A 17689-nucleotide genomic window follows, 5' to 3' on the forward strand; every position below is an offset into this window, starting at 1 on the left:
GAGCCGATACTCCTCCACTTTTCTACATAGGAATCTAGCCTTGAAAAAAAATCCAGCATCCTCTTCTTCCTCAAACACTTTCTGTTCCATGGTCACTGACTAAGTTCATCTGTATCTGCATGCTTTGCTCTGTCTCCCTTCTGGGGGCTGTGCAGGCACAGCCTCCACCTCTGGTGCAGGAAATGACCTGTTGGACTTAACTGCCCACTGGGAACATTTCCTAGGCTACCAACCCTGCAAAGAGCTGAAATATCACTTCAACTGCTATTTTAGCAGCTCTGGATTGAGTAGCAGTCCCTCCTTGCTGTTCCCGTCCACCCAGATCTTGGACTGCAGCACAGTGTCAGGGACACAACCCAGGTCTCTACCTTGAGTTCTTATGTGACGCACAGTGATATTTCCAGGAAAAGGCCAAAAACTGATCAGTGAAAAATTCCAAATCCTTTCTTTAAAGAGGAAAGACAGACAACAACCAAGCCACAAGACAGACCCCCAGCTAATTTAGAAGATATTTTTCTACCTACACATCACAAAAAACACTGCATGTACCTGTGGCTCCATCAGACCTCCTCAACTCTAGCTGGCCTCCTGCAGCCGCTGAGAGCCAGCAGAGCTCAGGGACTGGCACCCGCACTGCCTGGCCAGCTCCCTCTCAGCAGGTTGGAACAGAGGAGCTGTGGGCAGGAGGGGAGCATTGTAGCAGCTTTAGCTTCAAGGAAACAAAACTTTCACTGAACTACCAAAAGGTTCCTCTCTTAGTAATGGCAGTATGGGCCATGGGCCCTACAACAAAGAACCCAAGATACACCTTCAAGAGATGCCTGAAGGATCTAACAGCTTTTCATTGTGTTGAAGCTCTTGTGAGAATCTTCAGTTAATCTTACTTCAACTAATGGATTCAGTAGTTGTGCAAATAAACACCTTTTGTATCTACCTCTGAACAGAGACAAAAGTACACAGAGAGTAGGGGATCTCTGGGTGGTAACAGTGGACTGTCCCTGCAGCACTTGCAGTAGGTAGAAGACTTTATATCTTCATCTCATTAAACTGATTTTTATCTCTGAACCAAACCACTAATTTGTCTTTCTGCTTCCACAGACCACATCCTTGGTCTGAAGAAGCCAAGCTTTGCTCCAGAGTTTTCTCTTCTAACAGGATAAGCAAAGGCTGAAATTTGGAGACTATTTATGATTTCTGGTAGTAGTTAGGGACTACTATGTCTTGTCCTGGTCTGTTGTGAATTGGGGCAGGAAAGTGTATGGCCAGGGCTGACCAGGGAGTCTCACTTGGACGGTAACCGCTGTATTTCCTCTAGGTCAGGGTTGATGGTTGTGGGAGGAAAACTGCCCTGTTGAAGTCACTGTCCCCTGTAATATGTGGCAAATGCATTGTGGGCTTACCTCACCCTGCAGCCTGGGCCTGCAGGGCGGGTGCAAGGTCCGTGGCTGTGCAGCACAGATGTTCTCATTAATGCCTGGTGTGCCTCTCTGTAGAAGGTACCTGCTGATTTCCACCTTTGGGATTTTCTCCAGGCCATGTTTGAGCTGGTTACTTCCGAAGCATCGTATTACAAGAGTCTGAATCTGCTGGTGTCTCACTTCATGGAGAACGAGCGTCTGAAAAAGATCTTACACCAGTCTGAGGCACACATCCTCTTCTCCAATGTGCTGGATGTCATGGCTGTCAGCGAGCGGTAAGTCAGCTGCTGAAGGGCACTGAAAGCAGTAGCTTTAGGTAACTGCAGTTGTAGAGGGATGGAGGAGCTGATTTCTCCTGGGAATTGGCTGGGACAGATAGGTCACAATTAATACGGGTGCTGACTTTCTCATCTAGCTTCCTGTTGGACCTCGAGCAGCGGGTAGAAGAGAACATCGTGATCTCGGACGTGTGTGATATTGTCTACCAGCACACAGTTAATCACTTCTCTGTGTATATCACCTACGTCTCCAACCAGACCTACCAGGAGAGAGCCTACAAGCAGCTTCTGTGAGTTCTAGACCTTGTTGCTGGACTGTTTTGTAAAACTGTACAGGCCACAGATGGGTTGATGCAGGTAACATGGAAAGTAAATTCAAAGCCACCATTTCTCAGCTGTAGGAAATATTTGTGCTGCATGCAGGGCCGTATGCTTCTGAAATGCATGTATTTTTAAACTGCAAGTAGAGGCAAGAGATGGAAGACCAAGAATATAATATAGATCTCTGATGACAAGAAAAGCCACTGCTTTTCCCAACCTTCTCCGCAAGGCATTTGACCTTCCCAAAGTTCATACCTAATTCTTTTTCAGAAAACAGGATTTTCTTAAAAGGAGGGAAAAAAAGCTGGTTTTTTTACATCTAGTGTTACACACACAGACCTAGGCCTGAGGATATAATCCAAGATATTTTTGTAGTATTTTTCAAGTTTAGCAAGTCTTTTGGTCCAGTAGGAATTCCCTGATACCAGCTCAAAACAACAAGTGCCCTACAAGCTTGTCTTTCAGAGGAGGAGAATCAATTTTTCTCTAGTTACAATGTCCTGGATTCTTTTAGGACAGCCCATTGCACATGCTGCAGTGTATTTTCTCCTATAGCAGCAGCTGGTTCAGGAGAGTGTAACAATCTCTAATCCTTTCCTTTCTCTGCTCTCAAACTTTTGAGGGAAAAAAAGCATTTTAAGGGGCCTCTATTGAGCTTGGCCAGCTGTTCTCTCCAAAAGGAGGGTACCACAGAGTTTCCTTCAGTCAGAGGTGAGCAATACAGCTGCAGAATAGAAACAGTTTGCCCACAGCCATTATCGAAACACTTAGAAGCAAAGCAGCAATAGGCTAGATTACTTGAAAAGGACCTGTTGGAGATGAGGTATTCCTAAGTGTGAATTCAGAGGGCAGCATTTCTTTTGTCTGCGGGAAAACATAAAGCAAATTGAAAAGAACAGACTCCCTTCCCCAGGCTCCCAGCTAGCACAGGAATTTTGCAACACTTGGCTGAACTCAAAGCCTGAGGTGTGTCACAGTTCCCCCCATTTGACTGTTCCTCGGACACACGCAGGTCCATTCTGCTGTGAGTCACGCTGTCACACAGGTACCTGCTGCAGAAGGGAGGAACACTGCCAGTGGCTTCTTTCGAATGTTTTAAAGAACGCACAATACAGGTTTTGCACAGTTATCAACCTCTGCATCCACGCTGTTTCGGCTAGCCAGGACTCCAACAGCCCGTGGCTGCCAGGAAGCTTTGTCTGCCTGTGGCAGCCGGGGCTGCCCTGCTCTGCACAGCTGTGCCCTCATCTCCTGCAAACACCATCAGGGAAGGCACGGGCACGGCCCCTGCCCTTCTCAGGCCAGATAATGATTACCATCCTCTAGCTAAGCAGCAAGGAATGTTCAAGCTTGAGCTACTTTGTGGCTTGTCTTGTTCTTATAACTGTATGAATTTCAGCTTATCACAGAGTTCCAACTGTGTAAAAATATATAATTATGCCTCTGACTCATTTACTTGGACACACACACCCCATTCACATACACCTACACACGCAGCGTATGCTGCTGAGCTGGATATGAACACATATGAACACTGCCATGGCTTGTACATTAGAAGACTATTTTTTCCCTCCCCCAACACTATAAATAGTTTTAAACTAAAATACACCCAGAGGCATTCAGTCCCCTCCTCCCCTCTTCTCTCCTATTGGGAGAGGCCAGGCAGATGCTGTCTCCGGGACCAAACCACTTTTGGGTCACCAGCCGTATACCAGAGTCCCAGGCAGGGTAGCACTCAAAATTCTCAGTTTCTCTGTCTCTCCTCTCAGGCAGGACAAACCAGCCTTTCGGGAAGTGATCTCACAGCTGGAGCTGGATCCCAAGTGCAAAGGCCTGTCCTTTTCTTCCTTCCTGATTCTGCCATTTCAAAGGATCACTCGGCTCAAGCTGCTAGTGCAGGTAGAGTTTTGCTCTTCTCTCTCTCACAAAGGTCTTCTGGATCACTCCTGGAATTTTCCTTTCCAGCAGCTGTGAATGGGGCTTAGATACAGCCACAATTGACCCTACAACTTAATGAAGCCTTTCCACAGAATCAGACATTCTCCATAACTATGGGAAAAGGATTTCAGTCACTCAGAGTCCATCCCCAAATTAGTGTAGAATTTGCCAGATAGCTTTTACTGAGTGAAAGAGTTGAGGAGGAACTTTGTTTAGCTGCCAGAAGGGGTAGCAACAGTCCATTAACCCAGCTGCTTGATGGTTAGGATGATGACACACAAATGCAGAACAGCTGGATGACATAGGGATGCTACACTGTTGTGGCTTGGGCCAGACTGTCAGCCATTTTCTTCCTGTGCTTTGCCATCTTATCTAAACACTGCTGGAGAACATGCTTCTAGGGATGAGGAAGCAGCTCAGTCCCAAATGGTCTGAACCCACTGGGATTACCAATAACACTGTCTGTTAGTGCCAGCTCTAGTTACTTATTAATTTATTTTTATAAAATAAGAATCTGCCTGTTGTATTTCTCTTGCATATAAGGTCAGATGGGAACAGGTTTTAATGAGAAAGAGGAACTAAGAGGTGAGAGTCACTGTACTCTGTTACCTTTACTGTAATTAGGCTGATGGCCAGAAGTAATTTGTAGGCTAGCAAAGACCTTTCTGTGCTCTCACATTGGGATCAGCATTAACACAGCCTTTCCTCCCCTGCAGAATATTTTGAAGAAAGTGGAAGAGAAATCTGACAGGGAATCCACTGCCCTGGATGCACATAAAGAACTGGAAACAGTAAGTTTGAATAAGTTAACAGAAGGCCATTAAGATTAAACCACCATGCTCCTTCCACATACACATGCCCCTGAAAAAATCACCTGCAGACTACATTCTATCCTGGAGCTGTTTCTCTGAATCCTGTCACTGTGTTTCAAGAGGTTTTTTTTTTCCTAAAGTCTGAAAGATGGACTAGTCTACTTGCACTTAGATGTCAGTGACAACAAATCCCTTGCTAACAATAGATGTATGTTTCTGCCATAGGAAAGGACAGAGAATGTTTTCCCTTAGAGTCTGCAAGAACACAAACTGGTTTTGCAGACACCTGAAGGTGATGGATCCCACTGAGAGGTGTGATTAGGTGCAGAGTACAACTGTGTCAGGTTTCCTCTGACACAGCACACTTCTTCCTCTGACCTAGAATAACAGCTTCTAGTGAAGTACACAAGCCAGCTTTTAGCCCTCTTCCCTGAAGCTGGTAGGTAGGTGTGGTGTTCAGTTGTGCTAGTTACTGCTGTGTACAAAACCCCAGGAAGGTAGTGGGATGTTTCCCATCTGGGCTGTTCCTGAAATGGTTAGACAGGATAATGCCCTATCTGAATGGTCTGCATGTAGCTGGCAGCTACATGGGCTGGGACAGTGTTTCAGCTCTTCTTCATCAGAAGCTTGGAACACCTCCTGACTCCTGTAGTTCAACACAGTATTTGAAATTGAAAACTGTGCTAGAACATCAGTCTGAGGATGGGCCTGCAGCTTCTGACTGATACACTAGAACAGAATAGGCTCTTGGATTTGCCCTGTACCAGTCTAGGAAGTGTACACTTGAAGATCACTAGGGATAAGGATGGGAACCTTATCAATGAAGGATGTTCTCCGTTGCGTTAGTGTTCGCAGAATCCCTCTTGACACACCTGGTAGCCAATTATTTTTCCATTGGTCAGTAGCCTGAGAAAGGCTGCTTCTGTAGCATGCAGATGACTACAGCTGCTGATGGAAAAATGCTGGGTTTGTATTCAGTTATCAGTGACTGACATGATCAGTTTGCTAATTCTTTTGCACGGTTAAACACTTACCTGTAAGTGTTCATGCTTAGATACCTAATATCCAGCTAGGTACAGGCATCACAACAGAGACTATCTGATGCTTATTTTTTCTGTAGGCTTATTTTCTCTCTTTCTATTTGAGAGGGAAGAGCTGATCACTGTTTCAGTTGCTGATACTCTGATGGATTTTGAGTAGCAGAAGCAGAGCACAACGTGGAGCTTGTTCTCCAATGTAATTTTTCTACCTAGCCAGTTCTCAAGAGAGTTGCTCCTTATGAAACAGGCAGTGGCATCTAGGTTAAGGTCCCTGGAACAGCACAGTGCTTGCACGTTGGTTGTGGTTTTTCAGTTAGAAGTTTGTACTCCGAACACAGATGGGCTCTGTATGATGAACGTCTCTTTCTCTGGGACATTTCATAGCCCTGGCATGTAGTGCTCCTTGGCAGAACTACAGCATTTGCATTTTTGAAAAGAAGATGTTTGGCTTCATTCTCTCCTTGAAGATGATACTGCACATGTACCTCATTTCAAGTGCTGGGAACGGGGACAACGAGATACATGGTGTGTCGGGATCTGGAAAACGAGCTGTTCCTTTTGCTGTGCAAGCAGAAGCACTGCTTTATACTGTCTGGTTCAGTAACTGAATGTAGTCACCTAACATGTCCTCTGATGGTCAGCTTCCACTTGCAACACCTTCTGGGTCTTTGGGAGCTTTTTGGTTGTTCTGGTTTTGGGTTTTTTTTCCCTTCTCTTTTTCATGCAAACACAGTGCTGATAAAAGAGTGTGGCTTGGTCAATTCCTGTTACAGCAGGACACTTACCTGATCATGGTCAACCCTTTTCACACTGTCCCTCATCACTTACCTGCTTAAGGCCAGCAGAAACAAACCTTTGTGCTCTCTTTTCCCAGGTGGTGAAAGCATGTAATGAAGGTGTCCGGAAGATGAGCCGAACAGAGCAGATGATCAGCATCCAGAAGAAACTGGAATTCAAGATCAAGGTATAAGCACAGGCTGGGCAGTTTTGGTTCACTGCCTGCACTTTGCAGACAGCTTTCGAAAGGGCCCCTCCAAAGGGGCTGCTGCAGGCACAGCACCCGTGTGTGCTCAGTGCACACCTGCTGCAGAGGCTGGGGCAGCACCAAGGCTAGCATGGTGTGCATGTACACAGGTGGGACACACTGGCATCACCTCTCCTGTGCACTGTGCTCCAGCACTCAGGTCTGGCTCTTCCCTTTCACCTCTCTTCAAAATGCAGGTCAGCTTTCAATTGTTATTTTACATACAAGTTATGTTAAAGGTAGATGAAAGCTACAAAGCGAAACACTTTAAAACTGAAAAATACCCAAACAAAGACTGTCCCACCATTTTAATTCTTTCCTGTACTTATGCATTGTGTACAGTCTCAAAATACCTCCTGCTGATCTGTTTTGGCTCCACTGAGGGAATTACTGAATCAGTATTTAGGGGTGTCTGACCAGATCTCAGGTGATATATACCATGGAATTCCAGTGCTGAGTCTGAAGTTGTCAGTTCTTTTCTTGAATGCTATAGAGATGCTTCTCAGGTCTGTCTGCTTCACAAACTTTAAGGATCATATTTAGCTTCCCAGCAATCTTTTTATGTACCTGAACAACTGAAAACAAAAATATTTGATTTTTATAGAGCACTTTATCAGTGTGTCAGGGCTGGACCACAGTCCACAGGACAGCAGTAGGTTAGGGGAGTTACACAGCTGCCTCCACCTCTTGTACAGCAGAGGCTGTAATGACAGGCAGGAGCTGGTTCATCTCTGGAGCAGATCTGCCTTGGGAACTGGCACTTCTTGGGAACTTCTGGGGAGAAGAGTGCAAGGAGGTGAAAAGAAAGATTGTGCCACCATGCATATGATGAGCACTGGGAGCAAAGGTGGAAAGAGTTGCAGTAATACAGATCTTTTTTAATATTTCAGTCATTTGGAAGTGTAGTGTTCTTCTAGTACAAGATGTGCTTTGTCCTGGGCTTCTTGGTTTTAGAACAATATGTGTTAAAACTCTAGCAGAAGTGCTGTGGTGGGTGCGTGGACAGTATCTCCTCCTGACTGGGACAAACCCAACCAGAAGAAACCTGTTTAACCTGGGGTGTTTTGTAGCCAAAAGGCCAAATCCGTGGTTTTGACAGTCAATCTCCCTATCGAGGAAAGTTCAGCCCAGGTGACATGATCTCTCAGAAAGAGATCAGGGCATAGGTTGTTGTTTCATTCCAGCACTTGGCACTCCCGCATTGCCATCCTTAAATGTTTGCCCATCCTCAGGCCCCTGCTGTGCCCCTGTCTGACTTCTGTCACACTGTGCTGGGCTGTGTAGATGGCAGAGCACACTGCCCTCTCCTCGCAGCTCTGCTCCACAGTGCAACTTGTGGTGATGGGAGTTCACCACCCTTTATTGTGCATCTCTTGTTGCTTTCAGCATCACAACCACTTGAATCCGTGGGGTTTTGCTGCTCTCCTAAACTTTGCCATCTTTTCCTCCCTTCTAGTCTGTACCCATCATCTCTCACTCCCGCTGGCTGCTGAAGCAGGGGGAACTGCAGCAAATGAATGGTCCAAAGACATCACGAACGCTTCGCACCAAGAAACTCTTCAGAGAAATCTACCTGTTCCTTTTCAATGATCTGCTGGTGATTTGCCGGCAAATTCCTGGGTGAGTGCAAAATTCAGGTAGTACATGGAATACTTCATTAGTTCTATTGCCCCAGGTGTATCCAAGCTGTGATGCTGTGACCCCGTCCTGTCCCTCAGGCACAGGGAGGGCATCCTGGCCTGACATGTACACCTCCCTCCAGCAGTCACCTTGCCTTTGAGCACAGCTGACTCTTCATGGGTGGCACAGCTCTCTCCAGCTGAAAATTTATGGCCAACAGGAGTTACACAGATCCCAGGCCAGGTCTGCCAGCAGGGTAAGCTGTGGATGCTAAAAAGCTAGTAGAGAGCTTCTCCCAAGCTTCTCACAGCTTTCCTGTGAGAAGCTTTCATTCTCACGCAGTTTCTCATGAGAAAGCAGTTAGAGAAAAGTAAACTCTTCGCAGCTGCATAATTGTTATGAGAACTGCATATTGTTTTGGGTACATGGAAAAATATTTACAGATGGGCGTTATACCACTCAACCTATCACCTTGAGAGGTGATGGGTGAATAGGCCAATCATGTAATTTCTTTATTGTGAACCACACTATAAAAGATGAGCTTTCCATTAAACGTGGTCTTAGCTGTTGCTTCGGCCATATCATCTGACGTGCCTTATGTTGTAATTCTTTTCACCATCCCTGCGTGCAACAGCGACAGTAAGCGACCATGCATCCAGCAGTTTCTGCAGGGTGGCAGTGAGTTACATTGGCTGGTGGGCTGACCCCAGAGACCTGTCTTCTGGTCAAGAAGTGATTTTTGACTTATCACTGCCTGAAGAGCAGCTCAGATTTAGTCAGTTAAAACTCTAAGAAAGCCGACTAGAATGTTAGAGTAGCAGGGAGTGGTATAAATTTCGGCCTGAGGCCAGCAGTTATATTTGACATGGTATAACCTGCCTCAGGAGGAGGAGGATGTTGTTGTGCTGAGGATTGTGTCTTGTGCAAGCAGACACTGGTGAAATACAGCAGCAGAGAACAGCACACTCTTTGTGGCGTGAACTAGACCCACTGGTAGGGAGCACCTTGCCCACCCACTGTTCCTAATGAACATGTTGCTGCAGTGTCTGTACACTGGGAAATGTTTTGCTTCTGTGGCAACTCATATCCAGAAAACACAGAGGCACTTTATGAATAGGAATGAATTAAGCCTCACTTAATTCCCTCCCTTTGAGGGAGCGCCGTCTGCGTTTTGGATGTGGGGAGCTCAGACAGAGCAAGAAACTTGTTCCAGGCGCTGAGGGATGCCCAGCATAGAGCAAGGAGTGGGTTCCTTGCTTTGCAGTGGGTTTTCATAGCCACACGCTCATCCCTTCCCACAGCAGGACATCTTTTTTTTCCTCCTACTATGCAGCAGCTCCTGGTCTGTGTCCTCAGTACAGTTCTGGGTGGCTGAAGTCAAAGTCTCCTGCAATAACCACAGTTTTTCATAATCTCTCTAACCTCTCCCAGGGACAAGTACCAAGTGTTTGACTCTGCTCCCCGAGGGCTTCTTCGGGTAGAGGAGTTAGAAGATCAGGGGCAGAGTTTGGCCAACGTCTTCATCTTGAGGCTGCTGGAGAATGCAGATGACCGGGAGGCCAGCTACATGCTGAAGGCATCATCCCAGTGAGTACCAGTCAACCTGCCAGCGCTCAGCAGCGCTCTTTACCTACATCCTGCCTGAATGGGGACCAGCTGTCCAGGCTTTCCAGGGGTGGGCAGGGAGGGATCCCACTGCTGCAGCTGGGCTGGCCCTACCAACCTCTCTGCCCAACATAACTCCCCCGAGGCTGCTGAAAGGCACCGGTCACATAGGCAGGTTTCTCTCCTGTACAGTGCATGTGAGGCATCCAGGGTGGAGGACAGGCAGGCAGTTCCTGTTCTGGGACAGAGAGGTCAGAAATCAGCCCAGGCACAGGGGCCCAGCTGATTTACAGCCTGCAGCATATTCGGAAAGTAAAACCAAGCAGTATATACACTGACACACTCCAATGGCTCCGCTGACTCACAAGGATCATGGCCATGCCTGACCAGCCCTATGAAGCAAAGTGTCTCCTGCTTGTGGGTGAAGGTGGGCAAAAAGGCTGCTTCCTCTGTGCCTCCACAGCCAGTGCCAATCTTGTGCAGCCCTTCTGCTGCTCAGGGCCTCCTTGTCTCCCTGGATACAGATTTTCTGGTTCACTGATTTTTCACTTCAGGCTCCAACAAGCTCAGGCTGGGCAAATGATTCAGCTGTGCTAGCATTGACCCGATTGTTTTGGAGCACAGGGCATGGCTTTCTCACTGACTCAAGCATTACCAGGCCCACATTTTCTAGCCACCAGCTAAACAGCTCCTAGAGACAATGCACATCCCCAGCTTGATGTTATCTGCTGTCAGTAGGCTCGTGTTCATCATCCATATTCCTAAATGAACACCAGCCCCAGGGTTGTACCCTGACCCCCCCCCCACTGCAGCATCAGCATCAGGACAATGAGCAACCCAGTAGAGTGAGCAGCTGCACCTTCTCCCCAGACATGTGGCTGCAGCTCTGCTGCACTGAAAATAGAGATGTCAGTCACACTATGCAGGGCAAGCGCACGTGTGACGTCTGTGAGGCTTGGCTGTGAAGCAAACGATAAACCAGGCCAGGATTTGCTCAGCTCAGGGGAGGCAGTTGCAGGTCCATGCTCTGCATCCTGTCCCATCTTCTAGGTGGCCACAGCAAGTGTGTGATCCAGAACATAGCTTGCCAACAGGTCTTGAGCACTGAAATGTGACATAGCAACTGCTGAAGGCTGCTGTTCCAGAGGTGCAGGAATGATGGAGGCACTACTGGACACAGACTGAAAAACTAAACAATTAGAAGAGATAAGTGGGTGCCAAACAGAGACTTCTGCATCTGTTCCACAGCTCTTGCAGGTCTTGCATCAGGCAACAAGACTTGCTCAGTGGCAGCTTGCAACTCATGTCCTGGGTGGGCTCTGCCAGGAGCTGAGACTTTATTTGGACACAACCAGTTGCACTGACAGAAATAAGAGTGTGGGGGGGCTCCTTGCAGGCTGAGCGGAGCTGGGCACTGTGGGCGGATCCATAGAGCCCTGCAAGGATCTGCGTGCAGGGCCAGCATGCAGACAGGGCCACAAGCACCCTGGGTTTGACCTCTACATGTTATATATAGCTCCTCTGGGCACAAGGCCTTCATCCTGCACACGTTCATGGTGTTTCCACTGGACCTGCAGGTGTTTCCACTGGTCCTTGGCATTGTGCTTCATCACTGAAGTATAAAGTATTCCCAACCCCCCAGATCAATCTACCAACACTTGTCCTTTACATCCCCCTTTCAGGGCCCTCTCTTCTCAGAAGACACTCCCATGGCTTTTCGTGTGTGTCAAGCTCAGGCTTTAAAACTGCCTGAGAAAGTAGAAAATTCTGGCTCTCTGGTAGCACAGCTGGCCCTCCAGGCAGGAGCTGGAGCCTGTGAAGGTGAACTGCCCCATTTCCTAATGGGGCTGAGGGAAGCCTGAGGGGAGCCAGGCCTGGCACTTCTCTAGCATTTGTGAGATCGTCACCCTCCCAACTGCAAGTCCAGGTTTTGCAGCGTGCTGTTCACATGGGTCTTGCTGCCAAGCAAGTGGTACCCTTGGTGTGCTGCAGTGTTCTTCTGCAAGGGAATTAATCAGCTCTGCCCTTTAAATGTTCCCACACAGCAGTTCTGGGAATAAATGGTTCCTGTAACTGCTTATCTCCAGGAAAAACTGCTCCTGTTGACCAGCCCAGCCAGGAGCTGCCTTTGCTTGTTACTTCTCAGAGAATGCCAGGCCCCCCACCTCGCTGCCGGCTCTCAGCAGCAGTGCTGCTCCCCAGAGAGGGACCATGCTGCCTGTGGGGGGACAGCCAGGGCTGTGCAGCAGGGCTTGGAGCACTGTGCCACATGTAACATCCCAGCTGCGGTGTACAACAGTGGGGCTCAGCATCACCACTGAGCCCAGGACCCTGGATGGGGAGGCAAGAAAAGGCTGGGAGGAAGAATATGAAGTCCAGGACTGGCTGGGCAGAAGAACTGGGGCCCCTATAACTCTTTCACGTTCACAGCCTTGGTTTGTCTCCCCTATCCAGGAGTGAAATGAAGCGCTGGATGATTTCACTGGCCCCAAACCGGAGAACCAAATTTGTTTCATTTACATCCAGACTTGTTGGTAAGAGACACAGCATGGGACCTGGGAGCTCTTCACCCCTACCCCAGGGCACCTTATTCTGCCTGATCTCACTGCAGCCACATATCTGGGACCTTTGCCAAAGCCAAACCCCCTCCCTGGGCTCCCCTCATTTTCCACCATCAGTACCTGCATGTCTCTAGGCCTGGCCCTGGCTTCACCCCCTTCCAACCTGGGCTGGGCTGCACCGGCACCCTCCCTCCACCCAGGCTGCCCATGGCTGGCACTATGGTGGTGACATGAACCCAGCTCCCTTCCCAAGAGTTGCTTCCCCAGTCCCTGTGGCTGGGGCATTCCCTGGCTTCCCCAGGGTCCCGACCAGATCAGAGGGACCAGGTGCAAAGCTCATGGGCTACACCCAAGCTGTGCAGTCCTTCAAGAGGTTCCATCCCAGTCCATCCCTCACTCTTGCCCTGTTCCTTGGCAGACTGCCCACAGATCCAGTGTGTCCACCCGTATGTGGCCCAGCAGCCTGATGAGCTCTCCTTAGAACTGGCTGATGTCCTAAACATCCTGGACAAGACAGATGACGGTACAGGGGATGGGATGGGGATGGGGATGGGGATGGGAGTCCCTGTGGAAGGATGGGCTTTGCTCCAGACAGGCAGCTGCTAGTCTCTCTCTCTCTAGCCAGGGAGAGACTCTGGCATCAGTGTCGCAGCCAGAGAAGGAAGTTACTGCCTTCTAATAGCCAATCCAAGTTGCCTAAGCTGTGGCAGCACTGGCACAGCTGTCCCAGCTGCAGCTGTGGGCATGGTAGAGCTGGCACAGCCACCCCAGATATAACCCAGTGCCGTTCTTATCTTCATGATGGTTCACAGTCACATGGTCCTGCTCTCTGGGGCAACTCTTACAGGTGGTCTCAGTCACACTGGGTGTCTGCTGGGGACCACTCCTGTGGCTCCAGGGGCAGCAGAGAGCACTTGGTGGCAGCAGTGCCTGCTTTCTGCTGGCATCCCTTGAGCCAATTGTTCTCACACGATGCTGCTCAGGTGAGCAGGCCTCCTTGCTGGATGGACAACCTGGTTCTACTCCAGCACAGGCCTCTGAGTAGCTTCCAGAAAGCTCTGCCAGCTCCAGTGGCTCTTCCCAGCACAACTGTCCCAGTGCACAAGCAAGAGCCAGTCCTTCCCCACTTATGCCTGTCTCTGTCTATGCTCAGGCTGGATATTTGGGGAACGTCTTCACGACCAGGAGAGGGGCTGGTTCCCCAGTTCTATGGGGGAGGAGATCCTGAACCCCAAAATCCGAGCCCAGAACCTGAAGGAGTGTTTCCGGGTGCACAAGTCAGATGACAGTCAGAGGAGGAAACTGGGCAGCAGAAACCGCCAATGACTGCCGGCATCCCCAAGCATCTGGAGTGCTTCAGAGGGGCAGGAGACAGAGGCTGCCACCTGGGAGGAGGTGGCAGCTGTGGGACACCACGGGGGACCTGGTGCACCGGACGAGGCACACCACCCATGAACAAACAGACTGTCGTTCCTAGGCCCCCTGGAAGCACTGGTCCTTTCCTGGAGATCAGCGCTTTAAACTGTAAAATATCCCTTTTCCAAGTGTTCTGTAAAGCCCCAAAGAGCACGAGTTCAATGGATGCTGCCTGAAGGCCACTGGGTGCTGGCCAGATGAGCCACATGTGCTGGCTGGGGCTGGCTCAGGCTGCTTAGGAAAGGCAGTGGCCACAAACATCACTAAGCAATTAGTATCACCCAGTTTGAGCACTAACAGCTCTTTGCTACCCTCCAAGTCTGGAGTGCTCTGAACACAGCATTTCACATGGGTAGAACTGAGGTCAAGGAGCAGTCTTGCTGTCTCTCAGAGCTCATTGGCAATGGGCTGGGATGAGCTCCAGGAACTCCACCACCCTAGTCCTGCTGTGAAGCTGCTGGGCTCATTCCCACAGGCAGACCCTTGATCTGCTTCCAGTCAAAAGCTCTGCAGTGTTCCACATCCAGCTCTGCTCCAGCAGCAGCCCAGCCTTGCCAGCCCTGACCCACATCTCTGCCTGCCTGACAGCCTCGAAGCATAATCTGGGCCCTGCCCCAAGGCTCAGCCCCCTCTTCCACAGCCCGCCTCCTTCTTCAGGGCCACTGCAGGAGCGCAGCATCCTGGCCTTTCCTGGTTGATCTTGCACTTGTGGTCCCTGCTACTCCCTGCTGCCAAGGCCAGAGCAGGGGTAGCTGTGCCAGCGTCGTCTCGCACGCCCCATGAACCACGGGAGCACCGGCAGCCTGGGCTGCTACGGAGCAGGCGAGTACCCCGACCTGGGAGCTGCTGTCCTGCGTGCTCTGGGAGGCCCAGCAACCGCTGCCTGCATGCTCATAACCCACCCCCACCAGCCTCCCTGTACAGGCTCACCTCTCTGTACATATGCAAGTCCTGTGGCCAGCAGAGCCGGCTCATCACTCCTTCCAGTTGTGGCACTGAGCAACGCAGGAAGCCCCAGGCACAGCACTGAGAGCAGCGTGGGAGACAGACCCACAGCAGCCGCCTCTTGTTCAACAGTCCCACACGTGGCTGAGCCCAAGCTGTGGCCACTGTTCACTAGGAAAATCAATTATTTGGCACCTTTCTGTAACACTGAAAAGGATTGTCTTCCAGGCACCGTGGCCTGTGCTGATGCATGCTCTGGCCGTGCCACAGTTCTGCTCGGAAAGGGAACGGAGAGCAGCCGCCAATGGAACCACACAGTAGCATGGGGAACGGACAGGAGCACAGCCATGCCAGCAGGAGCATGGGGAAGAAGCAGGGCACTGGCAAGCTGTAAGGGGAGGCTCTGGAGCTGCTTTTTGGACCACATGGGGTGTGCAGTGTGAGGCTGAACACAGCTGAGGCAGGTTCCAGGGCTGTCCCTACTGACACCACAGCCCTGGGACAGCCAGGCCAGAGCCAGCCCCCAGGACCAAAGTGGTAGGAGCCACAGCACTGAAGGGGGAGAGAAGGCATTCTTCACTCAGGCCCAGATCAGTGCCACCATATTAGCATGTGACAACAGCCAGCAGGGCTGTGCTGCCCTGGCCACCTGTAGCAAGTTCACACTAGCCAGAAGTTCCCATTCACTGCCCAGCCCCAGAGCTGGGCCAGGAAGGACTCGCAGCCTCCAGTCTGGTGCATTGGGCAGATTTAATGGGGACACCCCAAGCCAGGTCGTCCCAGCAGCACCCCAGAGTCGGCTTTCTGAGACAACCAGACCTCCAGCTCAGGATCCAAACCTTGCAACAGCCACAACTTCACTAGTGCAAACCCCAGACGAGCTCCAGCTCTAGGAATTCCTTAAAATTACATGAGAAATCACCACATTCCACATCATCCAGCTTTGCAGCCCAGCAGCCAGCCCAGTCGAGCCCAGGCCCTGCAGCCCCACAAGCCTGCCTGGCATGTTTCTCACAGCACAGAAATGCTCCCTTGCCCATCAGATGTTTCACCAGTTCCCCAGTGCCAGGCTGCCAGTGCCTCGCTGCACTGCTCCAGGGAGAGGGGCTGAGTGCTGCTGTGCCCTGTCCCGTCACTCACCACCAAGCCCTGGGATTGCTCCAGCCCCTCCCGCTCTGTTGTGATTCCACAGGACTCCAGACCCCAGGCACAGGCCATGCCATTTTCAGGCGCCGAGTGGCACCCAGTGTTATTTCCTCAGACCCAGCCCTGCACGCCTTCATCTCAGTGGTCTCCAGTGTTGTACAGGGCCAGGCCTGGGGCCCACGAGCACAGACTGGAGCCCCCCAGCCCTTGCCAGGCTGCCTCAGCGAACTGAGGGGAACTTCTTGTTGTCTCGTTTTTCTGTGTGATAAAATGTAGCTGAGCAAGCCAGCGCCAAAACACGTGTGTGTCTCCTTCCTCCCCTGGACTGAACACTTGTCTCCTTCCCAGACCCCTCCGGTGCAACTGGCCCAAATGCAGTGGGTGAAAATGGGGCTGCACACGAACTTGGGGTGGCTAACACCCATGAACAACCCTTCCCTAGGAAAGCTGTGCAGGGTGATGCCCAACACTGTTACCATCAGCCAGACTAGATCCAGAAGGGCCTCCCAGCTCAAAGCCACGCACTGCCACAGGTTCCTCTCCCGAGTGGGGTTGACAGGCCCTGCCAGGTCTGTGTCACCCAGAAGATGCACGCACACACACACACACACACACACCACGGGCAATGAGCACCCGGTGCAGCCTGGCTGCCCAGCACAGGGGCTGCAGTGCTTTTCCTGTATCCGAGGCACCATTTCTCCCAGGGGCCCAGGCAGACAGCTCAGGAGCAGTCAAGGGCTGGAGACGGGCTGGTTGTGTAACAGAAAAATCTTTTATTGAGTTCAGGAGGCAGAGAACTTTCTCAGTGTGATGACGACCAAGGCCACAAGCACAGATGTACCCAGGAGGGAGGCAATGACAATGGCACCAATAGCTCCGGGCCCCAGCGAGCCTGCTGGGACAGAGAACAAGGCGTGAGGTCAGCAGAGGCAGTGGGGCCCAGATGGGAAGGGCTGCAAGGATCACCCCACACCCCGCATGTCCCCAGGCATCAGGCCACACTCCTGTCCCAGAGCTCCCTGTACCAGCCATGTCCCATGTCCTCATGCAGCCCAGGTGTGGTCGGGTGCACCTTTGGGCAGGGGGCTGTAGCCAGCCACCACCACCTCAGCTAGATCCCAGGGACAATGACAGCTGCCACAAAGGGGGTCAGTGGTGCCCAGCTTTCCTGCTAACACCCACACTGGGAGAGTTGCTTTGCTTCTGGCAGGATCACATCCCAGCTGGTACTTGGTTCAGTCAGGAGCCACGAGCCAGGAAAGACACTCATGGTCCCTGTTCAGGAAGCTCCAGGCCCGCTCTATCCTGGAGAGCCGTACCTGCACTCAGGGTTTTCTTTTCAGGGCAGGTGCCTGCCGTGGCAGGTCATGGGGCAGGAAGAAGGGTCTTGGAGCCATCTTGGGGCTAGCAAAAGCTCCGCAAGCAGAGGCTTCTCAGCAGAGAAATTTCCACGAGCAGGCAGTACAGGCAACCCTCCCCCTCCCCAGCAGTGTGGCTTTAACCCCTCCCGGGAGGTGACAAGCCCACAGGGAGCAAATCCACCGTGAGGACATTCCTGGCTGCCA

General features: G+C 50.9%; 2 protein-coding genes across 2 annotated transcripts in view; one reads left to right on the forward strand and one right to left on the reverse strand.

The window, feature by feature from the left end:
- NGEF (neuronal guanine nucleotide exchange factor) overlaps window positions 1–16423 on the forward strand; it is a 19938-nt gene extending 3515 nt beyond the window's left edge. The window contains exons 2-11 of the mRNA XM_008644451.2: window positions 1533–1693; window positions 1834–1986; window positions 3787–3916; window positions 4672–4746; window positions 6682–6771; window positions 8288–8451; window positions 9883–10038; window positions 12511–12590; window positions 13036–13140; window positions 13771–16423. Of these exons, the coding sequence (XP_008642673.2) occupies window positions 1533–1693; window positions 1834–1986; window positions 3787–3916; window positions 4672–4746; window positions 6682–6771; window positions 8288–8451; window positions 9883–10038; window positions 12511–12590; window positions 13036–13140; window positions 13771–13943 (1287 nt within the window). The 3' untranslated portion in view covers window positions 13944–16423. The remainder of the gene's footprint in view (window positions 1–1532; window positions 1694–1833; window positions 1987–3786; window positions 3917–4671; window positions 4747–6681; window positions 6772–8287; window positions 8452–9882; window positions 10039–12510; window positions 12591–13035; window positions 13141–13770) is intronic.
- A 451-nt stretch (window positions 16424–16874) lies between these two features.
- CUNH2orf82 (chromosome unknown C2orf82 homolog) overlaps window positions 16875–17689 on the reverse strand; it is a 10740-nt gene continuing 9925 nt past the window's right edge. Inside the window, exon 2 of the mRNA XM_017726321.1 lies at window positions 16875–17041. Coding sequence (XP_017581810.1) covers window positions 16907–17041 — 135 coding nt within the window. The 3' untranslated portion in view covers window positions 16875–16906. The remainder of the gene's footprint in view (window positions 17042–17689) is intronic.

This window comes from Corvus brachyrhynchos, unplaced genomic scaffold (assembly GCF_000691975.1).
Source record: "Corvus brachyrhynchos isolate BGI_N302 unplaced genomic scaffold, ASM69197v1 scaffold450, whole genome shotgun sequence".
Taxonomy (NCBI): Eukaryota; Metazoa; Chordata; class Aves; order Passeriformes; family Corvidae; genus Corvus; species Corvus brachyrhynchos.